We start from the raw sequence: 26926 nt of genomic DNA on the forward strand, positions 1-26926 counted from the left end.
GAGCTGGAACTCATGGCTAAAAAAGAAAGGGAGAGCCGGGTGAGTCTTCTTGCCAAGCCTAATTCCGAATCCCCAACTTTTTCTTCCAAAATAGGTGACATTTAAAGAGTGCAGTTCTCCGAGTATAATATCTGGGACCGAGGGCAAAGTATTGCTTTTTTGTTTGGAGGGAAAATGGGCGTTGTCTTACACTTACCCCAGTCTCGTCAGGATGCTCTTGTTTTATAAACAAGGATCATTAACACGTTTGAAGCACTACCCATGCTAACTAAGTTCAAGTAATTGAGGCGCGCTTGTCACAAATGTGGTGCCATGTACCCGCTGGGTGGGATTGCCACAGGAGAGCTGTGACATTGGTTTTGGCACGGGAGCTCGAGAGACGGTGCTCAGCGTAGCGCTCACCCTGGGTGACGAGCTGTGTGTAGTACACGCTGTGAAATGCTCTACGCGTGCCAGCTCAGTGGGGGTTGCCCTGGTTTGTAGATGAAGAAGCTTGGGCACCTATTTGTTTTTAACATGGGTGGGGGGGGGCATAGTTAGAAAACTATCAATACCAAAGCGAGGAGTTACGCCTTTTGTGACTGCAAACAGTACCTCAGAAGTCATTTCCTGGAGCAGAACAGTTCCCTCCTATATAGAAATTGTTATTGTGAGTGAGTGATATATTGCTTACCTGTGTGTATCCTCAAGGAGCCCTCATGGCACAGTGGGTGCAAGTTGGGCTGCTGAGTACAAGATCACCAGTTCAAAACCACCATCCACTCTGAGGGAGAAAGACAGGGCTTTCTAGTCCTGTAAAACCTTATAGTCTTGAAAAGTCTTAGGGGCATTTCTACCTTGTCCTATAGGGCCGCTATGAGTTGGCATTGACCCAATGGCAGTGAGTTTATTTGGGATTTTTTGTTTGTTTGGTGTATCTTTAAGCAGCTACCTACCTCTCATTATACTGGTATATATATTTATGATCACATCTGTTCTAATATTAGACACGTACCAAAAGCCAGGTGCATTTTCAAACATTTTGAAAATTCAAACATTTTCAAACATTCTGACGGTCTTGAGATAAAAAGGAAAGCAGTAATACTAATAGTTGATACAGCATGAGAGGGCTTCAAAAAGTTCACAAGAAATTGAATGAAAAGTTAATGGAATTTTCCATGAGCTTTTTGAAGCCCCTTTGTCTTCATAGCAGCAGTAGCAGTAACAGCAGTGTTGGTGCTTCTTCATTGTTTGCTTACAATGTGCCAGGAGTTTTAAACATGTTTTCTATAATTCTCATGCAACCCTGCAAAATAAAGATTATTCCCACCTTATAACTGAGGAAATGGAGATGCACTTTAAATGCCTTGTCAAGGAGCTTCGGCCGGGATGTAGACCCAGACCCGTGTGCTGGCACTTCTGTCACCCTGCAACGATTTTCCTTCCTCGGGTTTTCATTCCCCAGAGGAGCAAATGCCTGGATACCCATGATAGCGCTCCGTGAAGAAAGCCAGCTAAATAGCTCCCTTTTCCACAGCCAAGATCTGAACAAAGCGCTCTCAAATGTATTCCTGATGAGGATTTCAGTGTAGAACTCAATTCAAGCTAAGTGGGCCTTCTAGCCTAACCGCAGCCTGTCAGTGACTTACCTGACTACTCACAGGTCGCTGACCATTGCGCATCCCCCGGGGTAGGAAGATTACACCACAGGGAGACTACGCAAGTCTGTCCTTGGAGAAGCAGCGGAGAGAACGGGCTCTGTGCCGACAGCATCCTCCCAAGAGGGGGCGTTGGATGCGTCGAGCACACCTGGCTCACTCCTCCCCTGTGTTCCGTTCAGATAAACCCTTAGACCTCCTTAGGACTGAATGAGCAAAGGAATGAAAGAAGTCGGGAGTTACACTAATGAAGCTCCTTCAACATGGAAGGAAATGTTAGAATACAGTCTTGCTAACATGCCCCAGTAGCCCTGAACCATCTAGTAGCTGTGTCTTTTTAAAGTCATTATGTATTCACAGAGTAATACTGTAAACATTAGTAGAATTAGAAGATAACACAAGCAAAGTTTTTATTAAACTTAAATTAGGAACCCTCAGTACTGTCTAGTAACCACTCCTAACCCCCTAGGTGGGTTATCCAAACCCACCAACTGTTCCTGGGAGAAAGATGAGGCTGTCTGCTCCCTGAAGATTGATAGCCTAGAAACCCACATACAGGCCTTCTGGGAGTCAGGGTCAACTCAATGGCAGTGAGGTTTAATAGTCTCTGTTGTGTCTATGCAAGGGAAGAGGTGCTGCTTCCTTCACAAAGCATGGCCACATCTCTGCCTCGCTCGTGTGCCACCTGTATTTACTTGTCACGCCTGTTTTACTTTTTAAAATCACCGTCCACGGTTTCTTTAAAACACTTACTGATTTGTTGTAACAATAGTTGCCACCATTGCTAGGTGCTGTCGATTTGATTTGGGTGCACGGTCTTCCATTGTGACAGAACAGACTGACCCTTTAAGGATTTCTTGGCCATCATCTTTTCTGCAGGGGAGCTGCTGGGCTTATGGTCATTGGCTAGAAAGGCCAACCTTTCAGTTTGCAGTTGGCTGCTGGACCAGCTCATCATACCCATAGCTCATCCTTGCAGCAGACCTGGCCGTAGCTGTCTGCCAACACTGTAAACATGGAGGCCCTGGGTGGAACAAAGAGTTACGAGCCAATCTAGTCATCAAAAGATCGGTTGTTCAAATCCACCTTTGAGAAGCTCCTTGGGAAGCAGGCCTAGCAATCTGCTTCTGATAGGGCCCAGCCTTGACAACGCGGCGGGGCGTTTAGCTTTGGGCACACAGGCTGCCGTGCGTTGGGATCAAGTCGACGTCCGCCAGCGGCCCTTAGCAAGAACCCCAGAGAGACTAGTCTAGGACTGCGTGGGACCTGTAAGGAAAAGAAGATCCAAACCCATCGTGGATTGAGTCTATTCGACTCACTGTAACCCGACAGGACCGATGGGAACTGAGGCTGACTCTTTACAGGAGCACCCTGCCTCTTCCCGCTCCAGCGGAGTGCCTGGTGGGTCAGACTCTGCCTTTCTTGGTAGCAGCCAAAGCTTAGCCACAATTGCCCAGCCATGGATCAATGGTTTGAGCCCACTGCCCATTCCTTAGGAAGAGGATGTCGCTGTCTGTCACTACAGCTGTGTGTGTGTGTGTGTGTGTGTGTGTGCATGTGTGTGTGTGTGTGTTTGCAGAGTATTTCTGTAAAGTTTTATAGGCTTGAAACCCTGTTGGGCAGTTCTAGGTCCTATAAGTTGCTATGAGCTAGAATCTAATTACAGTGGGTTTGGGGTTTTGTTTCCCAAGGAACTCTGGTAGTGCAGTGCTGAAGCACTCGGCTGCAAAGTCAGAGATTGGTGGTTTGAACCCATCTAATGGCTCCACAAAAGAAAGGCCCGATCAGCTATTCCACAAAGACTACAGCCCAGGAAACCCCATGGGGCAACTCTGGTCCGGCACATGGGTTCACTATAAGTTGGGATCGACCCAGCAGCCCTTAGCAACAGCATGCATCACAACCCTGCCCCCAAGCCATCAGTCAGAGACTAATATCACACGGTGCGGCTGATTGATTTGATCCAGTTAAAGTACTTTTCATTGTCCAGTTTTCATACAGTACTGGATTCCTGGTGGCATAGTGGTTATGCATTGGGCTACTATCCACAGAGTCAGCAGTTCAAAACCACCAGCCACTCTGAGGGAGAAAGACAGGGCCTTCTACTGCTGTAGAGTTACAGTTTTGGAAACTCCCCGAGGCAGGTACTCAGTCCTATGCGATGGCTGTGAGTCAGCACAGACTCGAATGCAGGGAGTAGCAGTAACTGGCTTGTAGGGATATGGTACAGAAGAGCCATTTTGCCTGAGAGTGTTACGATGTGACGGGAAGTATTTGCTGCGTCCACTGACTTCAGGGTTTCCTCTCTCCGCAGATGGAGCTCTCTGCCCTGCAGTCCATGGTGGCTGTGCAGGAGGAGGAGCTGCAGGTGCAGGCTGCTGACGTGGAGTCCCTGACCAGGAACATCCAGATTAAAGAAGACCTCATCAAGGTCTTTCAGCACTCTTTGTAAAGATCTTGGAAATGATTGTTGCTCCTAGGACGAGCAGGCATCCTCAAACAACACCGAGCCCCTTGGCCAGTGCTGTTGTCCCTGATGCACTGCTGCTTGAGTCTCTCAGTGTCATCATGTTCCATTTGACTTGTGTGATGGTGGCAAAACAGGAGCCCTCGTGGCAGGTGTCGTGCGTAGTCACACATTTGGGCTGCTAACCGCAAGGTCAGCTGTTTGGAACCGCCTGCTGTTCCTCAGGAGACAGACAAGGCTTTCTACTCGTGTGAAGAGTGACAGTCTCAGAAACGCACAGGGCCGTCCCACCCTGTCCTGTCAGGTGGCTGTGAGTCAGCCTCGACTTGACGGCAGCGAGTTTGGTTTGGTTTTATCACGGCAAAGATTTCACTTTAAAAAAAAAGACATAATCAGAATCCCAGTTGGAAGCAGGGCACCTCATATTTCAAGGTCCTTTGTGCCTCTGCTGAATTGTTTTTTGTTACTCTACTTAAATTTGTTTATTTTTTATTTCTAGGACCTGCAAATGCAACTGGTTGATCCTGAAGACATACCAGCTATGGAACGCCTGACCCAAGAAGTCTTGCTCCTTCGGGAAAAAGTTGCTTCAGTCGAGGCTCAGGGTCAAGAAACTTCAGGAAACCGAAGGCAACGAGTAAGCAGTCAGAGGCAAACCTTCCTTTTACTGCGAAGGTAGCTCTCGCTTTATTTCCGAACTGGTTGGGCAGTTGCCGGCAGTTCATGGTGAACTGGTGGATTTCCTCGCTGGGTCCATAGCAGCCATAGATGTCTTTTTTAAAAATTTTAAATTCACCATCCTGCAGGGAGCAGCAGTTTAGTATTCACACAGTTAGTGAGTGTCCTTTCTTAGTGAGAGCTTTCTCGTACACGTGAAGTTAAACCCTCTCCCAACTTCAAAAGGAAGTTTTTCAAAGCAAACCCTGCCTCACTGTCAGATTCCTTTGCAACACCCCCATATCCAGCCTCCCTGGAACACCCCACTTTGGAAGAGGCTCACTTACAGATGGTCTGTGTCCATTGTCATCTCTCTCGCTAACAATCCCCCTTACCCCAGCTCTGGGTCCTCCCTCTTGCCCTCACCTCATGCTCTCAGCACAGCCCCCCGTGACTCATGGCAGAAACGCGTGCGCGTCCGTCCCCCAGGGGGTCACAGAGCCTGGCGCAGCCAAGGGGTCCAGTGAGCATCTCTGGTGTGATTCAAAAATACTAGGAAGTGTGGCTCCTCCTTTCACTCACTTTCTCTTCCCAACGTATTCCTTCCGGTGCTTTATTCTGCTCCTAACTTCTTTCATCCCCCGTCCCTCCCCCCACCTCGCCGCTCAAATTCTGTCTTACAGGGTGGGCGATCCAGAGTAAAGATAATGCACGTGTCATTGATTTGAAAGCTGGAAAAGGCTATAGAGAGCGAGGAAGATTGCGAAGGCAGTGGGTGGGCTGGCTTGTGTGTGCTTGAGATTCACTGTCCGCTCCCTCTTTTGCCCCCCCTCTCCTCTCAGGGTTAACTGCCCCTTGGTGACCCACTTTACCACTGACGTGTGGCCCCTTCTCTCCCCAGTTGCTGCTGATGTTGGAAGGCCTGGTGGATGAACGGAGTCGCCTCAATGAGGCCTTGCAAGCGGAGAGGCAGCTCTACAGCAGTCTGGTGAAGTTCCACGCCCACCCAGAGAGGTAAGAGAGTGGCGGGCTGTGTCCCCTCCCTGTCCTCACTGAGTACCGATGCCTGTGAAACTGAGGGGCACGCGGGAGAAGAAGGAAGCAGAGACCATGCCGGGGCTCCCCCTCTGTCGTTTATTGTGTATGAATCATGAGTCAAGAGCAATACCTGGTTACTTCGCTGTCACGAAGCTTGAATGAGAGATGTGTCAGGCGTCTCAACCAGGGGCTGGCCTGTAAGAAGCCTTTCCTCGCCACGTCTTGTTGGTCACGGCTCTGCTCTCAGAGTCAGGCCATGAATGGCCCTGGTCTTTGCGGCGTGGCAGTGACCCTGGGGCGCCATTAACCTTCGGGAAGGATATGTATGGTTCCTTGTCACTGGTGATTTTGTGGTACTGTGCGCTACACATGTCTGGTTCGTGTCCTGTTCCTTCCGTGTCTGTGTTTTCTCATTCTGCCTTCCTCCCCGCCCCCGTTCTCTCTCCGGCTCTTGCATCCCTTTGCTACTCAGTGCCCTCTAGCTTAATGTTCTTTTGTTCCCCTTCATTCTAAGGAAGGACGTGAAAGCAGAGGCAGGGTCCCAAAGGACCGCCGGATCGTGTCACTTTCTGAAGGACCTCTGGCTCTTTAGTCTCTCTCAGTCCAGAGCCCGGGCTAGTTTGTTCACATCACAGCAAGCAGCTGCCTCCCACAGTGGTCCTACATGGCTCAGTCTTACTTCAGTTTGCATTTCATTTTCCTTGCATTTTGGTTTACCAGGAAGCCAAGCTCTCAGTCAAACAGTGGACGTTTTCTCCTGCGGACTACACACATATGAGCTCAATAGTGGGTTCTGTAATGTTATGGCCCTGGATCTAGCAGGAAGGGGCACGATGACAGTAGGGGGGGCTTTCTGAGCCCACCAACGGTGAGCACAAGTGCCAGGACCAGCGTGGCACAACCTGGCTATATCCTGGGAAATGTACTGGGGCCTGGAGAGCAATGCCTTCAGAACGCCTCACAGCTCAGAATGGCATTGATGGCTCTTGGAAACTTATGTGGGCTCCTTACAATTCATGGCTAATCGATTTTCCTTCCGTGTGGCATGTTTAATCAGCTCTGAGAGAGACCGAACCCTGCAGGTGGAACTGGAAGGGGCGCAGGTGTTACGCGGCCGCCTGGAAGAAGTCCTGGGAAGAAGCCTGGAACGTCTAAGCCGGCTGGAGACGCTGGCTGCCATTGGAGGTGGGGAACCGGGAAGTGTGCGAGTTCTTCACAAGCATGCCTTCTGAGCCCTGGCGGGCCGCACTGCAGCCCAGGATGGAAAACCCTGCCTGCACTAACCAGAGAGAGCCTGTCTGACGGTTGCCATTTGCTGGTGTGACTTACTAACCCTAGAACTGGTACGAGTAGCGGCACCTGCGAAGTGAAACTCACTTCAGACTCTCCGCGTCTCACTGTATGTATCTGTCTCTAAATCGGATGATGGGGGCTTCAAAGCGAAGTTGCACATTTTAAATCGTCCTAGTGTAGCTTCCCCACCCTGATTGGTTAACCTTTCCCTAGCCTCTCCTGCTCACTCTCTCATCCCTCCTCTGGGCCAATAAAGTTTATCCCTCCCTACTTTCTTAATCTATTCCATACATTGCATATCCTTGTCACAGATGCATGTGTGTGTATTATTTTGGTCACTCAGCCTACTTCTGCTCTTTGAAGGAGAGCACTTTTGTTGTTATGTGTTTGTTTTCAATCAAACACAGGACACGTCTCAAGAAGCGAGAGAGGGGGAGTCTATAGGAAGAGTTTGTAAAGGTAGTAGACTCCATACCCGTAGGTAGTCAAAACTGAGAAGTCTGGCAATTGTAGACTGCAGGAATCAGGAGGGTCGAGTAAACAGCAGAGGCAAAGACATTTTAAGTGCTTATAATAATATCAGAGATAATAATATTCCCTCTTATGCTAGTATAAGAAGTAATAATATAACCTCAATATTCCCTCTTATGCTAGTATAAGAAGTAATAATATAACCTCTAATATCGTTTCAGCATTGATTTGTGGATGACACAGGTTAGATTAGAGGCAGAGTAAATCCCATGTTGAAATTTTTCTCTCTGACCCCTCTAGGTTTCTCTAACCCAAAGGCATGCTGTATTTAGTCAGCACGAGATTTGAAGAAAGTCCCGAATTTCAAATCTTCCAGAAGCTGATTCAAATTGAATGCCCCCCTTAAATCCAGTATTTCACCAAATAACTCATTATAGGCAGACTGTGTATTCTTTACTGCACCTCTGCTTCTATTGCATACCTGCTAGTCACAGTCCTGTATTTAGGCGGATGCCGTTCTCCGTCTGGAAGGGAATGGCAGCCTTCGGGCTTGGACCTGCTTGAATCGTTTAGAAAGAAGCGTGACCGTAGACTTGTGTTCATAGGTTTCAGTCGTAGTCCCCGCGCTTTCTCTTGGCAACATGGCAGGCCTAGGAAAGGCGTCCTGGAGATTGTCTTTCTAGAGCCTAGACATCAAGAGTCTGGAAAGTCACCAGAATCCCTTTGGAGTTCGGTGGCTCTCCTTCCTGGAGGGTTCTCATTGCTGCTGGGTACAGTCCCCTGGCTTGGAAGCGGAGGTTTCAGTGACTTTACTCACAGTTTGAGATGGAGGCCTCCTAGCTTTGTGAAGACAATGGATACCCTTTTCCGAACTGTGTAAGGCAGGAGCCCTTTGAGTTTCCCTTTCATGTTTCACGTGTACTTTGACTCCATTCCCATTCCTGTTGGCGTGGCTTGTGCCGCATGCTAAAGCCCACCCCAGTCCCTGCAGTCTTAGCCCTACCTGTAGCCGAGCCTAAGTCCAACGAAAGTAGGCGGACGAGAATGCTCAGCTGGAGAAACGCTCTACAGCAGTCTATTTTGTAATTTGCAAAAGATGGCTAGCCACAGCCTTCCTCTTAGTGGGCGCATCTGTCCAGACTCACTGGCCTTTGAGGGAAGGGTCATTTAAGGAAAGAGCAGGGGAAGCAGTACTATCCGGTTCTCTCACTCATAATTCTAAGAGCCCTTTCCAGTACAAAACATTTTAGAACTTTCTGGAAGTCACAAGAAGAGTAATCTAGCTATAAAAAAATGCTAACTCCTCAAAGGCTCCTCTATGGTACCATTTCAAGGAGGCATTTGGAAAATGCCTTTCCTTACTTTTCCCTGTAGACCAAGGACGCTTTCTGAGTCTGAGTGACTCTAAGGTGCTCACCTTGCAGAGTGGCTAGCCTAATGGATATTAATCAGTGTCATTTATATTAATTAGCCTAATTTATGTTAATTAGTGTGATTTGTGTTAATTACCACCCCCATCAACCTCCAAGAAGAGTGGGGCTATCCCTACGCATCTTGAATTGTTGCTAAGTTTTAGAAATATTTGTGTAGTTTGATAATAAGAAACAACTTCCTATAGAAAAATCATCAAAATGGATTAGAAAATAAAACACCATGAATTCCGATGGTGATTGCACCCTGAAATGGCATACCAAGTTAAACTCGCTACCATAGCCATGCGATAGGGAAAGTAGAACTGCCCCTGGGAGTTTCTGAGACTGTAACCCTTAATGGGAGTAGAAAGCCCCATTTTTCTGCCTGAGTGGCTGGTGGTTTTGAACTGCTGACCTTGCAGTTAGCAGCCTTGGTTTCATAGCTGTGACTAAAATCTGGCACTAGCCCCTCCCTGGAGAGGGCTTCCTGGTCTAGCCGTTTTGGTGGCTGATTTGACATCTGGTCAGAGAGCATCATTCTGATGAATTTTGTACCTTGGCGAACACATAGATGTTTTAATTGGACGTATCGTGTGTGATCGTATTTCACAATATAATGTGATTCCATTCTCTTTCCAGGAGCACATTAGTGCCCCGCCCCCTCCCCACCGCCTTTCTTTTCTTCCTGGATTCCATCTACCTTTGATAGGCATCTTTCATTATAACAATAACTTTAGGGAAAGCATCTTGTGCAGACAGAATCTTCATGTTTGAGTAAGAAACCTTAAAAGAAAGCAAATGAATTAAGTTCTTCCCCAGACATGGAGCTTAAATTGCAACAACTCCATGTTGATGAGTTCCGTTTTCCTCACGGTTCTTTTTCCAGTAGTAGCAGATGTGGAGGGGAGCACGGTGGGTGAAGACTAGAACTGTCAAGGTGCATGGGGCCCCCAGGAGGATGTCTCGATGAAGGACAGGAAAGCCCTCATGAGAAATCGCTCCTCTCAGCTTGTTTCCACCGCAAGTTCAAACTGCATTGAAATCTGATGATTGTTAGGCCGAATGTAAGACAACATTGCTGGTGTTTCCTTTTATAGTCTTCACTCAACTGTGAACGTTTCAGAGAGGCATCATTGGACTTTGAAATGTGTCAGTCTTTCACTTAGACAGAGTGCACCCTTACCTTGTCTCCCCATGCCCACCTTCCTCCCAGACCTACTTTTCTTGATTCACTTGTGGACAGAAGCAGTATATTTAGTACTTTCTACTTAAGGGAAGGAAAACTTTCATTGTTCATACTTCAAAAATATTTTTTGATTGCATTATAGTCAGAGACCTACTAATGATCAAGAATCTTGTCGTGCATAAGCTATCCCAGCCAGAAGTGGTTTCCAGAAGACTCTTTAGTCTCTCCTGTTTGTACAGTTAATGCATAAATGACTTTTGTAGAAGATAAACATAAAAAGATCTGGCGCTTTATGTTTTTGTTCCCGCTTCAATCAATATCTGAGCTATGCGAAGTTTGGCTGATTGTTTCAAAACAGTGCAGGAAAATTGCTCATGGTTGAGAGCCACGCTGGAGCTGGAGTTCTTAGATTGGGGAAAGGAGAAGCAGGTCCCCCTGAGCAGGCACTGAGAGTGCTTCTTCCTCTGAGGATGGAAGATCGACTTCCATCTTCAGTGTAAGTCACTTTGCTTGAGACTGCTGTTAGTCTTGGAACAAATGCTTTGTTTCCCTTGAGCCTAGTATTATAAAATCTTGCTTCCACGCTTAGTATAAGTCATTCATTTCTGGTGTCATGTTCTTTTTATTTAACATCCCTCCAAACACTTAAGTTACTTCTTCACCTAGGATCTCCATTCTGCAGCCAGTGTTGCACAGGATCAAACTTCCTGTGGATCGAGGAAGAAATATTCGTAACCCATCTGGTTAAAGCCCGTCTTCTTTCCTGCCTTCTAGAAATTCTACTGGTGGTCTAAGAAGGAAGGAAATGAGCTTTCTTTTTCAGATATTATCTGTCCTGGGAAACACAAGCCCACGAGTCTTTCCTGTGGCTTCTCTGAAGTACAGAGAGCTTTTCATCGCCCTCGGACAGTCATTTTCGTATGTGAGCCTTTCCCCTGTGGGAAGAAGCGCTCGGAAAAAGGCAGCTTGGTTGAGACCAAACCATGCCAGACAGACGGAGTGAGTTCTTAGGATAACGCATTGGGGAGACGTCTGTAGTCACTAGTTTCTCGGTCTTGATTCCTTTCCATATGTGAATTTAAGTCATCATCTCACCACCGTTTGTAGCAACCACCGTGTCCAAACGTCTTCTACTTAGAAGACAGATGTATTACTCTTAAGTAGTCTGAGTGTTGACAGAAGGTAAGCCCTCAGCTTCTTTCTGTGTGATCACATAAGCTGGGAAACGTTTTCCCAAATGGAAAAAAACAAACAAACAATTAGTTGCTTCCAACAACAAAAAGGCAAGTGAAGGGAAAGACAAAATGATACCAGCTGACAGTACTAACTTTACACAAGATTTCAAATAAGAATGATTAAACTGATACAGTAATTTAATCATTTTTTCTGTATCTTCCTTTTTTGTTTCAAGTCAAGTTTCAGAAAGAAACCTTTCTGTCATACTGCTTTATGATAGAATGAACCTCTAAGAATAAAGTGGGAAGGTTAGTACCATCGGAAAAGGCTCGGTCGGATGTAATGTAAGGAGTAGGGATGTTAGGTACATGAGCCAAGTAAGTTTCCGTATTCCTTTTGGGAGCTCTTAACTGTCTAGGAGATGCTCCTCATGTCCTGTCAGCCTGTAACCCGAGTATCCAGTGCATCCTTGGCAATGACCGAAGTCACCGGTCTTAAGGGTTTAGCTTCCATCTCTCAATCTGTACACTTCAGAGGTACGTGTATGTGCAAGTGCGTTTTATAACTCATGAATTTCTGTTTCAATGAAGAATGGCTGTGTCAGTTTGAGATAAAAGCAGTGTCACCAGCTGCGTCACCCATCCTCCTGATACCGAGGCCCTTGAGAAAAGTGTGAAGTGATTCATGAGCAATGTTCTGATGCGCTAAGAAGGAACCTGTCCAATGATCCGGACATTTGCCAGCATAGTTCTCCGGGATCATCTCCCTACCAAAAGAAGGTGTATGTTTTTCTCTGGAAGTTCATTTTTTCATGGCATTGTGCTGTGTTAAATTGTGTTAACTTTTGTGCTGAAATGGAGTGTGTTCTTTTTTATATAAAAGTATTAGGATTTCAGCTACTCCAGTTGAGAGACTACAAGTTGTTTTACTGATCCAATAAAAGTATCAAAGGCCAACAGTAACTATTTGGTTTCATTTTTATGATAAAAGATATAGAGAAAGTACATCTGTTTAGTTCCTTAGGGAAGCAGCCATCTATTTCCTGTACCAAGTTTATGTACCCATATTCCAAGTCTGAGTAACCCACCCACCACCACCAAGTGGATTTCTACACATACTGACCCCAGAGGGCAGGCTAGAACTGCCCTTTGGGGTTGTCAGTCTTTCTAGGAACAGGAAACCTCATATTCCTCCCACTGAGCAGTTGGTGGATTCGAACCACTGACCTTGTGGTTAGCAGTTCAGAACGTGACCCACGGCACCCTCAGGCCTCCTTAAGTAAAAGTCAGGTGCCCTGAAATGAGTCACTGGCTTTGTATTCAATTTATAAAGAAAGGGTGAGGCAGAAACCTGCATTTTTGTTCTCTCAGGGAAACGAGAGGAAATGGCATGACGGTGTCCCTAGACCCGTGAAATGGGCGCCCTCACCTTGGAAACCCTTTCTTGCACTGAAGGTGAGCAGTAGAAAGCAGGACAGATCCTGGCATCTCTAAATGTTTCTAGAAAAGCCTGCTGCTTCCGCTCTTTGAGGCTAAATGGACCCCGAGAAGGAAGACTCCTTGAGTGAAAATCATTACAGAATAAAATGGTCACATCTCCTGGTCTGCCCAAGACTGTCTCAATTTACATCTGACCTAGTCGGTTTAAGAATAGGTGCCTCTAGTTTTCTTGAGTACTGTCCCATTTGAAAGAGAGAAAGCTCAAGAATTCTGGGGAATTGTCATACCCCTAGAAGTGCTTTCATTTTCTTAGACTATGATTTAGGCTTGAGGTCACTGAGAGCAGCTGTCCAGTGACCAGTGTCCCAGCTGGAAATGCCTCCAGGTTCCTGAAGAGGTGTTACGATTGAAAGACAGAGAGGAGTTTGGCTGCAGATAGCAACTTTTTTTTTTAACCTAGCTACTTCAGTTCCAGAATCTGTCTAGTTAAATAATTTTATTTCTAGGCAAAGCTGATGGAAGCGTGTATGAAACCCCGGCATGTCCTTATAACTTGGAAAGGTATAAACAAAATGGCAGCGTTTGATAGATCTTTTCTCTTTGGTTGTCTTCAGTAGCATCCTGATAGTCAGGTCGGCACTGGGTCATGAAAGATGAAAATGTGAGCCTTGCTCGCAGGCGCACATGGCAGACAGAGGGCCTGGGCATGAGAGAGAGGAGGATCCAGGAGGATCTGGCACTGAGGATGGCCAGCTGGGCACCTGGCACACAGCCTAACCTGGTCATGTTATAAATGTTTTACTCTTTGAATCCCCTTTTGAAAACAGTAAAATATGACACCCGCTCTATTCTGAGCAGCCATCAGGGGCAAGTATTATTCCTGTTGACCCCTAATGTAGGCTGAAAGAGCGCATCATACATAGCTCTAGAGTTTGGGAAAGATGGTCTTGACTCCTGACCCCGTTTGATTTCCTCACTGGAGAATAGAAATACAATTGTATAGGTAAATTTCCCTCTAGGCGTATTCCTACATGGTGGAGTTTTATGGCCATTATAACTTAATGATAAGTCCTGTTTGTAAAGCCCTTATCCAGAAACATCCATTGAACTTTACGGACAAGCTCATACTCTCTTAACTGTGCTGGGAAGCAGGGAGCGTAAAGGGTACGATTTCCAGCCTCCTGATCGAGGAAAGAGATATTCAGAAGTGTAGATGGAATCAACCAAAATCATCCGCTAATTACTTCGGGTATACGATGTCCCTCTCCTGACTATATTCAGCTTCCATAACCTTCAACTTTTTCAACCTTCCAGCCACGGACCACTTCACATTGCTGGCAACAACATCAATAATAAAACAAGGATCGTACTGGGTAACATTTGCTAAGCATGCACCATGCACCAAGCAGTAGTCTAGGCACTTTGAAAGTAGCGAATCCATGAAATGTCACTGCAACTGCATTAAGCCCAAGTGATGAAGGACACCGTGTTTCAGCAAGGTCACGACTTGCCTCAAGTCGCTCAGTCATTGGCAGGGGCAGAATTCAAAGCCAGACCATCTCACTCCTGAGTTGATGTTCTTAAGCATCATGTCACCCTGCGTTTACAAAACCACCAAAAAAGAGGAATTTAGCTAATGATACAGAGACTACCTCATGCCTGCATAATGCACACATTTCCACCCGAGGATTTTATTTAGGGGGTTGTCTTGCCTCTGTGTACTCTAGAGAAAGGACCCCTGGTGGCATGGTGGGTTAGGCAGTAGGCTCCCAACCTCAAAGTCTGCAGTTTGAAACCACCAGCCTCCCCTTAGGAGATAGATGAGGCTTTCTATTCCTGTCAAGATTTTCAGGCTTGGAAATCCCAGAGGGTTACTATGAGTTGAAATCCAGTCACTGGCAGTGAATTTGGTACTTGGTAGCATCAGACATAATGGTAGGAAATAATTTTTTAAAAATCTAGGTAAAGGCCATTATGTTAGGACCTCAGATTTATCTGGTTCAGAGCCTGTAGATCTGCAAGAACCACACTTGTGAACGACCACTGAAGCTTCAAACGAAAGTCTCTAAGCAACATTTACATGTCCGCCTCTCGTCGGAGACTCACGTTGAAATTGAATGAACAGATGCGTACCTTCAGAAAACCCAAAGGTGGCAGATCATTTTATTTCAGAATCTATTTTAAAAAAATTAAGCAGAGGCTTCATCCAGTTAAGGTTGCAGATATCTTTAATTTAAGCTAGAAATCTGCAGCATTCCAAGTGAGTTCCAGAGAAAAGTGTTTTTGCTGCCTCATGAAAATGTAGCATGCCACCCCGAAGCATTTCTTTCATTGCCATTTTTAAGGAAATGTAAATGGTGGCAACTTAAACGGAAACCCCCTGGGGGAGGTCACCCATTTTATTCCCATATTTTCTGCAAAAGGTTTTCAATGCTCAGCTATCCCTCACATAAACCCACAAAAAAAGAAGAAAAAAAAAAAAACTTTCAGCATTCGAAGTCCATTGGTGAAGGACTGCACAACCTATAAGGCTTTAAGCCTTTCAACCCTCACAGCTGGCAGTGAGATCGCTAAAAAGGCAACACAAACTCCGTGTTGCAGTCCCGGGGCGAGCCGGGTATCCTCGCTCTGTCTCCATCCAACTCCTCACAAAGTCAAAACCATGGCATCCTGCCCCTCAGTAAGTGATAGACCTACTACCTAGGGATGCAGATGTGCCACCTGTCAGAAGGGATAGCAAAGGTAAGTGGAGGGTCCGGTGTGTTAGAGAAAAGCCTTTATGATAAGTGATGGTCACCCCGTCTATTCCCCAAATACATCATTCCTGAAATGTAGGACAGGAATCTTCTTGGAATGTGGTCCAGCCTGGCCTCACAACCCACCAGGAACAGTGTGGAGGATGAGAATCCCGGTCCGCATAGAGCTGAACTGTCTTCAACGAGAGAAGCACTCTGTACCCCTCAAAAAGGAGACCATATTTAAAAAGTGTGTTTTCTGAATCAGCCACAGAATGGGACGATTCATTTTCCTTGCAGGAAAAAGTGTAAAAGATTCTGATCTCTGCTGTTGTACAGGACCAGATTTTCCATAGTAATCATAATATTTATATTATATGAGTGTCTGGCATCCTGGCTGGGTGTACTTTCAAAGCAACCACAGCTTAAGGGTTTTGTTGATTCCCTTCCATGATACCAATATTCTGAGAAATCCCCGAATGGCTCAGAAATCCCAGTGGCACACTGTCTGCCACAGACCTCTAGGGATGCTGAGGGCAGAGCAGCCTCTTTGTGGGCAGAGCTTTTTTGAACAGGGTCCTATCCTGGACCAAAATAAACACGGGGTGAGGATCCAGGCACCAGTCATACTATGAAGCTATTAGACAGCATGCTTATCATCTTTTAGTGCTTTGATGAGACCAACTGGGGCCATTGGAATTATTTACGATTGACTTGCAGATGCCCAGGAGCGTAGGTTTTAGAAATAGCCCCTGTGCACCTATCTGCAGACGGCAGTGAATGCTCATTGCTTGAGCCTCCAATCCAGGCTTGTCTGAGGTCAGGAGCAGATTCTTTGGTCTCGGAGGTAGAAGCAAAGATGAAGATCTGTGATTTATCATCTGAAGGAACCAAGCAAGCCCCTGCCTGAGAGTCTAGAGCCTGATGGCTAATGTGGCACTTGTCAGTGACTAGCTCTAACCTTAGACAAGCCACATACTCAGCTGTCAGAAGGGAAGTTTTAACAAATTGGTGGCTGAGGTCAGGATCAGAACTCCCTCTTGAAGTTTTTCAACATTGGCAAGTTTTGACAGATATAATGACGTCGTAGCAGATTTTCTTTGGTGTTTCATGAAGTAATCATTATGAATGCCTACACTGTCAGAAGAAATCAACAACATGGGGCACAGGTCTTGCTCTAAAACTAGATGGACATGCTATGCTATCTGATATGGATAGAGAGCAATGCCCTGTCTTTCTGTTTTCTAGTACTGTAGCCACTAGTCACATGTGGCTTTTGGAATTTAAAGATTTAATTTCCCTTCACACTTCCGTTCTTTGGTTACCCTAGCCAATTTCAAATACTTAATAGCCACATGTAACTAGTGTCTGCTGTATTGGGCTGGCCAGGTATATGAAGGGGTACTCCCCCCCAAAAAAAATCCAGAAAAAAACTCCAATGGGCAGTTTTCATAGTATGAATTTTTACCTGCTAGGCAAGCATCGAGCAACTCACTCTGAGTTAGTGCACCCAGTGGCACCACCTGGGAAGGTTCTCTCTGGTTACAGTGAATGTTTTTTGTAAAAACAGTTTTGCTGGAACCTCGCTTTTTGTGATGGCTGATTTAAGAGAACAGAAAGTTTGTGTCCTGCTCAGGAAAAATGCCACAAAACTGTTGTGATGCTGAACACAGCTTATAAGGACAGCCTTATGGGAAAAAGTTAAGTGTACAAGTGGTTTTCTCATTTCAAAAAAGGTAAAATGCCAATTGATGACAAATCTCCTTCTGGGCGCCCGTCAACTTCCCAAACAGATGAAAATGTTGACTCGTAGTGCATTTGGAGTTCTTTCCACCAGATCAAACAGTTAATCAAGCTTTCTATTTAAAGGTTCTGAAAAGATTTTGTAACAGTATATGACAAAAATGGCCTGATTTGTGGCAGATGAGGGACTGGTTTTGCAAGCACGATAATGCACCTGCTCATGCAGCCATCTCAGTGTGCCAGTTTTGGGCAAAGAACAGCATGCCACACACACCTTACTCACTTGACCTTTCTCTGTGCTACTTCTTTTTGTTTCCTTGAATGAAGAGGGACATGAAAGGACAGTGATTTGATGATGTAGTTGAGGTGAAGAAAAAAAAAAAGGAGGTGCTTTCAGCCATCCAAACAGATGAGGTTGAAAAATGTTTCCAAGAATGGAATAGCAGATTTGAAAAAATGTATTAAGTGTAATGAAGAGTATTTTGAAGGTGATAAGGTTTTCTAAAAATATTTAAATACATAGCTTGAAAAAAATCCATTTTGGGGGTGATGGTGAGGGGTTACTTCCTCGTAGAATATAGCATTCATTGCACAAAACTCTTCCTTGACCTTTGCCCAGACCACATACTGCAGCTACTTGTCCTTCAGGGCAAAGTGTAAGTGTTAGGTCTCCTAGGGTAACTGAGTTCAGCTTTGGGGTGTAGAGAAGGGATTGAGCCCCCTGTGGACAGAGCAGCATGAGAAGTCATGCAGGTCAAGGTGGATGGCATTTAGTAAGAGTTGGAAGAGATCAGGAGACGGGATAGCCTCCAGGGGAAGCTGAAAGAAGGCGTTGGGACACAGCCAAACTCTTCTGCGCCTTGAGTGTTGTCTAGCTAGATTGGTGTAGAACTTAGGAACCCAAAAGGGAGTTCCTCACCCCATTGCATTACTGACCCCCAAATGAAAATTAGTGAGAGCAACAAGAGTGGCCTTGCCTCCAGAAAACCAGTGACCCACCTGGCATTCTGGTTGGAAAGGGGTTGGCCCATGCTAGGAGAAAGAAAGGTGACATCACACAGCCCATGAATGGGGAGGCGTGGAAGAATCCAGGCATCTGGAAATAGATGAAGGGGTGACTCCCTCCCCCCCCCATACTGATGGCCATCTCCGGAAGCAGAGACCTGTGTGGAATAGGCCAGCTAATGTTTTGAGGGTTGGGGTATGGGTGTTAGTAAGCAGCAAGTCCCAGTGATCCAGGAGAAGCCTTTCCCACAGATTTGACGCATTCTGTTGGCTCTGCTGCTCATGCTGGTCCCTGCCAGCTAGGGAGCAATGCACGTGGGGACAGGTGGCAAAAAAGTATGTCATCTTAGCTGCTGTCTCCAAGCCATCTGTAAAGAGAGTCACCTGTCTCTTCTGGACTTCCTTTCAGGTACAGCCGCAGGGGACGACACCGAAGACGGGAGCACGGAGTTCACGGACAGTATTGAGGAGGAGGCTGCGCACCACAGCCACCAGCAAGTAAGTCAGTGTCAGCACCTGGGGCACCTGGGGTGGACAGTGCACGGTCCTTTTGGGGTGTGACGGTTTCCTGCAGCCCTTAAGGACCTGGAACAGAAGATTTCTTTTTATACCAACTGCTCTCCAGTTGTTTTCTCCCTTCCCTGAACTTCCCAGCTGCCTCCTTAACCTCATCCTCTCGCCACTCTTCGCTCCAATCCATCCTTTTGTTTGTACTCCTCTGTCTCTCCAACTGTTGCCCCTTACCCTTTCCCTGCCCCCCTCTCCCCCCTTCACCGTCTGTAGCTGTAGCTTGAAAAGAATTCTTACTTGCCACAGGACAATGGACACTTCCCCTCTTGAGTTGTAGCCGAAACACTCCACACCAGACAGGGAGTCGTCGCAGGGATGCTTGGGGAGACGACAGGGCCTAGGACCTGCTTGGGGTGAGAGCTTTCTGAGAAATCCAAGAGGATCTGAGTGCTCTCAACTCGGGGATCTTTCTTGGTGAAGTCTCATTACGTAAAAGAGAACTTGGTTGTGAATCTGACCAACTACCCTGGTCTTCACCACGTGATCACCCGCAGATGGTGCTGCACGAGCAAGCCCCTGCCAGACCTCTGAACTCGGCATTGGAGGTTGAAACTCTGTTCCCACCCACCGTCAATGGCGGTAACAAGCATACTCTCTCCAGCCCAAGAGTGAATGACTTGGACCTCAGAGATTAAGTCACCAATAGTGAACCTTCAGGATTCACTGGAAATCTGATGGCTATGTCGCGCCCAGTGACTTTTAGCTATCACCCCTCAGAGCTGGACTCTGTCTGGGACTCTTCGAGCCTTTAAGGAGAAGGTGGATGATGGCTATCTATCTTTCTGCAAAAACTGTTGGACTTTTCCAGAGATAACTTCAGTGGAGCCATAACAGGGCTAAAGGGGAAACAAAGCTTTCAGAGCTGGCCGCTTCATTCACCAAATAAGGCGAGACGAAGACATCTAATAGAGCAATGGCCAGAGCCCATGGAACAGCCCGCAAATCCCACAGGGTTTGGCACACACAGTCGTCAGCTGACGAAGACAATAATTACTGGGGAGAGCTCAGGTCCTTAACAGAGTTTCTTTACTGTCTCCCAAGATCCCCTTTTTGTTGTAGCCGTTAGCACCCCTTGACTCTCCCATGAGCTCCTGCATGACTCCCCTTCTCCTTTTGCTTGAACTACTGCTTCTGAGGCTGCTAACAGGTTTGACTGGCTTAACTCTGCACACCTCCGTGTCCGTCCTTCATTTCCTGATTTTCATGGAGGATCTTGGGTGAGAGAGAACTGGACCTGCAGGGTGAACGAATGCTTACTCGAAGACAGAGTAGCTGGAGATGCAGCTGCTCCCTGGTGGTCATTACTACAATGGGACAGACCGAAATGGAGAATAAATGATCAGGAGACACGATTTGAGAGCCTTGTCCTTAGCATGGTCTAAACGGTTTCTCTGGTAGTGCAAGCCTTGTCTCTAGTTCTCAGTCACAAGCACACCACATTCTGAAGTCATTTCTTCCTTAGCATTTTCCCCCGCTGGTAACCCAGTGTGGGAAAAATAACTAGACCTCATTTTGAGAAGGTCCGTCTAAGCCTGGGCTGTGTAGTTCCCTCACAATCCCTGTCACATTGCTTAGTGAATTTTGCATTAACTACTGCATATACTCGAGTATAAGCCCACCAGAATACCAGCCGAGGCTCCTAATCTTACCACAAAAACTGCATAACAAATGTGCTGAAAAACTCGGCTTATACACGATTATATGTGGTAATCTTTGACATGGACCTTGCCTCATGAGAGACAAAGTGTATGCCTTTTGGATGAAGACTCTCTTGGGTAAGCATTATTTTTTCTTTCCATTGCCTTGCTTTGAAAGTCAGTCTTTTGAATAGGAGGAATCTTGGTGTGTGAAATCATTGTAAACCAATGCCAACTTTGGGGGAAGTTTAAAGGTCTTATTCACATGATGCCAATTAAATAAAGATTGCTTTTCCATAACTTTTGTGTCCATATTCTCAAAATGTTTGTCTGTTTCCATGGAAATGATCCCTTATGATTAGGCTACTCATGCCTCTTGGTTGTATCCTGGCAAGGAGGACTCTGTTCTTGGCATGTTCCCTATGCAGCTCACGCAGACGTACATGGCTGCCGACAGACACATCCGAGTTGTGCTCCTTACAAGAATCACATTTTGACCAAAACCAACCTGCTTCCTCATCACTTTTGGACTCGCCCATTTCAGGAAGTGGGGTGGGTGATAGTGATTTTCTCCATTTAACTCTGGAATGATTCCATTCTCGAGCAGATATATGATCTCTCACAAACACTAGGAAATTTCTGTGAAATGAGTAATCAATTAAATCCTTTGCCTTTCTCCACTGATCTTTTGCAGTGGAGAAAAATCAACAAGAACCAAATATAATTGAGAGTAAATTCAATAGTCTTAAGTCATAACTTCAATAAAGTGATTTTTTTTTATGGCCTTGGGGCTACCGGAGAACATATTTACACTGTGAACGATATGAAGCAGCATTGTAAAGACAAAACAATTATATTCAAACAATAGCTCAGATCTTCACATAGAAGATCTGCAAATGGAAACCCAACACACAAAAAGATTGAATTTAGACCGGGAAAGAAACAGAACAAGTGAAACATCAGAGATGAAATTAGCAATAGATCTAAAGGTGTCACACTCCATCACACATACTGCAAATCCCACTGCTGCAGCGTGGATTCCCACTCACAGCAGAGACCCGGGAAAGAATGGGCAGACTTGCTTTGCATAGGCGGCAACAGAAAAATTGATAAAAGACTAACTCCTTAGTCACCTGTCATGCATTTACATTTTAATTTTTTGCCTTTTCCACACTTTCCCACGTAGAGTTCATGGGCATTATGCTCCTCATGTTGTGCAACCATCGTTCTTGTGGCCAAAGTTTTCCATGACCCTTAACAGGAGCTCGGTGACTCGAAGCTTTTTAATTTGTAATGCCTAGCTAGTAAAAATAACCCCCCTTTGAGACTGAAAAAATGAAAACGCATATTAATCTGGGCAAAAACCCAAATCCAGATCTCTATTTTCCTCATTTTGAAATCAGACTGGGTGGATTCTTTCAGCTCATACCATGAGTCTTAAAAATATATATTTTAAAGCAGTAGTACATTTAAAGGAGTCCTGTTGGCATAGTGGGTACACCTTGGGATTTGATCCACAATGTCAGCAGTTTGAAACCACCAGCTGCTCCTTTGGAGAAAGGCAGAGTTTTCTACTCTTGTCAAGAATTATAGTTAAAAAAAAAAAAAGAAGTATAGTCTTGGAACCTCACTGGGACAGGACTGCCCTGCTGTAGGTCACTCTGAGTCAGCTTCGATTGCATGGCAGTGAGCGAGGCATAGTTAAACTGACAGGACAAGATGAACTGTACCTGGAAGAGACTTTAAAAGTGGGTCTACAAGCCCTGCGGTCAAGTCAGTGCTGACGCATGGCGTTCTCAGGTGTTTGGGTGTTCTTTTGGGGCAGAAAGAACCCTGAAGGCTTAGCAAAGGGAAACACCCCGTATTTAAAACTGATGGGGGCGTTCATTTTGGTGAAGTAAGTTGTAAAGGTTTTATAAAGAAAAGTAGCCCATCGTTTAAATGAATAGTGTGGGGTCATAACATTTCAAAAGATGTTTTAACCAGTCCTCTTTTATTTTGCCACAAATTCTTAATGCCACGTACAGCCGTGGCCACCAGCCTAGCTTTGCCCAGCAGCAAAGCCAGAGAGAAAGATGTTCCCATGAGCCTCCCAAGTCTCAGGCTGAGAAAACCCAGGTGTGATTGGAGGACCTGAGCAATTGTCTGCTGATCTCTTTCTTCCCTGCCACCTGTGCTTATCTTTGCCCAGCCCCAACAGCTGTGCCACTGGACACCATGGTGCGCCCTCACCATAGGCCACGCCTGCCACAAACCCATGCCTTAGATGTCAGCGTACTCTTTTGTAAGGGTCAAAAGTGAAGATCAATGGTTTTGTGCTAATCCCAGCGACCTTATCAAACAGTGATTCATATAAACTGCTCTGGGCAACTTGTTCAATTTGGTAACTTGAATGAAGGGATAAAGCATGGTGTGGTAGTTACATAACCGGGTGTCAACTTGTGGAAGGGTGAAGTCTAACCTGTCAATCAGGTCGCAGCTTGATGACCTCATTTGGAGGTGCCACGGAGATAAACAGCTCCCTGGAGGCCAGATACACACAGACTTTCTGCTTCATCTCCCTGCGGCCAACACACTCCCTACAAGACATTCCTGTTGAGAAGACACATGGAGCTACCCTAGAGCCCTGGGGGCTGAAGGAGCCATGTGAAGACCCCTGCCAATGCTGAGATGCTTCCACTGCCACTGGATCCACAAGGCTTTTCACCCACTGGCCCGTGATCTTCCTGCATTCAGCATCATTGCATGTGTTGCATGAGTCTGAAGAGGAATTTATGGGCTAGTATCAACACATGGGGTAATATCGTACTTGTGGACTTGATCTGGACTGGACTGGGATGTTTTCTTAATGTACAATTACTCTTTTATATAAAGCTCTTTCTTATACGTATGAGTGTCTGAATTTGTTTCTCTAGTCAACCCAGACTAACGCATGGAATTAATTTTCCAAATCATCCCTAATTACACGGCCACTGCATGATTTATGGAGCTGCACATGAAATTCATTGATGCCTTTGATCATTAGGGCCTCGTTCTGTATATCCCAAAATAAATTGACACATGACAAATACAAGTCACAACCTTTATAGAGAAAACAGAAAAGATAGATAGCTGTGGGTTGGGATGGAAAGCTGAGAGGTCTAGATTAATCTAAGATGAACCTCCAAGATGCTGCCACTGAGAGACAAGAAAAGAAAGGCAACATGATACTGTGATGTGTTAAGAATCACACAGGACAGGCCAGCAAGAAATTCTTCTATTCAAATAATCACGTATATACTGTTCTTATTAGCGATTTTTGAGTCAGCTCCGACTCTTGGCCACCCTAATGTGCAACCAACTACAAGATTGCTCCCTCCTGCACCATCTTCATGATCATGAGTACATTGAAGTCCACTGTTGTGGCCACAGAATTTTGAGCACCTTCCAACCTCAGGGGCTCATCTTCCAGCACGACATTGAATAATCTTCTGCTGTGATCCATTGGGCTTCCATTGGCTGATTTTTGGAAGTAGATCCCCAGGCCTTTTTTCCTAGTCTGTCTTTATCTGGATGGTCATCTGAAAGCTGCCCAGTCTGCTTCACACCCGCCAGGACACCAGCTGGTGATTGAAATGTGGTGGCATAGCTTCCAGCGCCACAGCGATGGTCAAGCCACCACCGTGTGTCGACTGATAGTGATCAGACTTCATGGAGTTATACACGAAGATTATCTAACTGAAGTTTGGAGTTCTACACTTTTAAAAGCGTGGAGGGGAAATCTGGAGAGAAGAATAAAATAAGTAATAAGAATTTCTTCCTTTCAGTTAGAAAATTCTCATTTGAGGAAAAAAGCATGAGGCCTGGTTTAATGACAACCTTAAGGAGTAGCTTCAAGTATACCTTCAAGAGAAAGAAAGATGTTGGGAAACAGGTTTTGCCTCGCATCCTGCTAAGATTTTTACAGTTTGGCTGGCAGCATTAGCACGCGGGCAGTAACTAAGTGAAGTGTGCTAGTGGATGCAGCTGCCTCTGTTACCTGCTCAGTAATTGTAGGGTACTTCTCCTGCGCCAATGAAAGACAATGTTTAGTTCTACCTGTAGCTCTGCCCCCTGGTAATTCTGGCTTGAGTTCCCAGGGCCTTCTCTCTTACTTACCTGTTTGGAGCCTGGCAAAGCCTGAGGCTTTGGGTTCTAGTATCTTTGCAGCCTATCTGGTATCTTTACAGGCCAGGACTCAGGTGTCAGGCGGGGCTGATGAAACTCCTGACTGATGGAGAGACTCTCAGGGAACTTTGTCCATTTGGGAAGAGGAGGATTACAATGATCATAAACTGCAGTCCTGTGGAAGCCCTATTTGCTTCCATTGTTATATTTGAACAGATTTTTAAAAATTGAGCTATAGTACACACTAGAAATGTTACCCTTCCAAAATGGTTTCCAGTACACTCACAAGATTGTGCAACCCCATCACTATCTAATCCCAGAAAGCTTGTTTTCATTGCCCTGAAAGGGAGCCCTGTAGCCTTTGGCAGCCACTCTCCATTCTCACCCATCCTTTAGCCCCTGGCCAACACTACTTTACTTTGTTTTTATGGATGTACCTGTTATGGCCATCTTATACGAATGGAATCATGTGGTCTTTTGTGCCTGACTTCTTTTAGTCAGGGTAACATTTTCCAGGTTCATCCATGTTGGAATATGTTTTAATCCTTCATTCCTTTTTATGACTGAATAAATTGTATTCTATTGCATAGATATACCATGTTTTGCTTATACATTTATCAGTTATTGGACATTGCATTGTGTTCACTTTTTGCCTATTACGAATAATGCTGCTATGAGCATTCATGTGCATGTTGGGGTGGACATAACGTTTTCAACTGTCTGGGACGGTTACCGCTCCATAATATGGTGGCTCTATGGGTGACCTTTGAAGGAACTGCCAAATTTCCCCCAGCAGCTGCACCGTTTTCCATTCCAACCAGCAATGGATGAGGGAGTCCGTTTCTCCACAACACTATTACTCAACCGTCTTTTGGATAATAGTCGTCTAATGGGTCTGACATGGTATCTCACTGTGGTCTGATTTTTCTTTTCTCAATGGAGGGAAACCTGGCATCTGCTTCCATAATGATTGTAGCCATGGGGCGGGGGTGGGGGGGTGGGGGGAGTCTCAGTGAGCTGAACTTGATATAGCACCTAGCAACAAGAGCAAAGAGGAATGACGTTGAGCATTTTCCACGTGCTTACTGGCCATTGGAATACCTTCTTTGCAAGAATAAACATCTATTAAAATCATTTGCCTATGTTAATTGGGCTATTTCTATTTTTCTTGGTGAGTTGTGCCTTTAGTTTGTCATGTGCTAATGCTTTCTCCTCCCCACATCTGCCTTCTTCTTAGCCTTCCTATGGCAGCACATCCCCTGCTCGCAGGGCTGGACCTCCTGAAGCAAACAAGTCTCTGGGGCCCTCTGGCTGAGGGAGTACTTGGGGTGGGCCTCGTTTTAGGTTTAACTGTTTCATTCCCATGAAAGGCTGCCTTTGAAGTCTTCTGTTCCTTGTGGTTCTTCTCTAGTGACTTAGCCTCTTCACACTGTGCTTTCCTTTCAGATCCTCAAAGTGGCTTTGGAGAAAAGCCTAGCAGCTGTGGAACTGCAGAACTCACCTCCTGCTCCTCCGTCCCCTGTCGGAGGGGACAGTCACAGGGCTGTCCAGGAGGAGATGCTCCACCTGCGGGCAGAGATTCACCAGCACGTAGAGGAGAAAAGGAGAGCCGAGGGGGAACTGAAGGAGCTAAAGGCTCAAATTGAGGAAGCAGGATTCTCCTCTGTGTCCCACATCAGGTAGGGCATCCTCACCAGAGGTAAGGGACCTGTCAACAGAGGGACCAGGCCAACCCAGCCACAGGATTCACCCTGCTGCCTCCAAGACACTTGGAATGTTTTGAGTCTTTCTTGGTCCATATGCCCATGGTTCTATATACTCTTTGGAGAAAATCAATAATAATGGAGACTGGTAATCACTTTTGTTATTGAAGCAAATCTGATCTTAATTAAAGATAGCAGCATACACAATATTAGCCAGACATATGACAATCCTGGGTGGAAATCTTCTAGCAGTATGTCCAGTTTTCCTCTTTTTGAAAAAGGAATTAATTGATTTATTGTGGTGTGTGTGAATGTTGATACACATTGTGTATACATGTATACAACACAAAAATTTGTCATTTCAGTAAACTTTTACTTGCACAACCAGATGTTGTGTAATCCTCATGACTCTGCATTTCTAAAATTTCCTTTACCTTTCACAGCAGTTCACCACCTCCTTTCTCTCCTCCACTCCTAGTTCCTCCTCCCTCCTCCCATGGAAATACATATGCTGGGTCTTTATGCATGTTCCAATTCCAACAGATATATAGTGGTGTCAGTGCCAAGTGCTGTTGAGTCAATTCCAACGCACTGCAACCTAAGCACAGCAC

The 26926-nt window shown here is 45.7% G+C and overlaps 1 protein-coding gene across 1 annotated transcript in view; it reads left to right on the plus strand.

Annotated features, from left to right (window-relative positions):
• LOC101646633 (myomegalin) overlaps nucleotides 1-26926 on the plus strand; it is a 190319-nt gene that overhangs the window by 128098 nt on the left and 35295 nt on the right. The window contains exons 19-25 of the mRNA XM_045283712.1: nucleotides 4-39; nucleotides 3952-4068; nucleotides 4604-4741; nucleotides 5663-5775; nucleotides 6857-6984; nucleotides 18669-18757; nucleotides 26059-26291. Coding sequence (XP_045139647.1) covers nucleotides 4-39; nucleotides 3952-4068; nucleotides 4604-4741; nucleotides 5663-5775; nucleotides 6857-6984; nucleotides 18669-18757; nucleotides 26059-26291 — 854 coding nt within the window. The remainder of the gene's footprint in view (nucleotides 1-3; nucleotides 40-3951; nucleotides 4069-4603; nucleotides 4742-5662; nucleotides 5776-6856; nucleotides 6985-18668; nucleotides 18758-26058; nucleotides 26292-26926) is intronic.

The sequence above is a fragment of the Echinops telfairi genome, unplaced genomic scaffold (genome assembly GCF_000313985.2).
Source record: "Echinops telfairi isolate 266 unplaced genomic scaffold, ASM31398v2 ScPeMD7_7466;HRSCAF=8504, whole genome shotgun sequence".
In the NCBI taxonomy this organism is placed as follows: domain Eukaryota; kingdom Metazoa; phylum Chordata; class Mammalia; order Afrosoricida; family Tenrecidae; genus Echinops; species Echinops telfairi.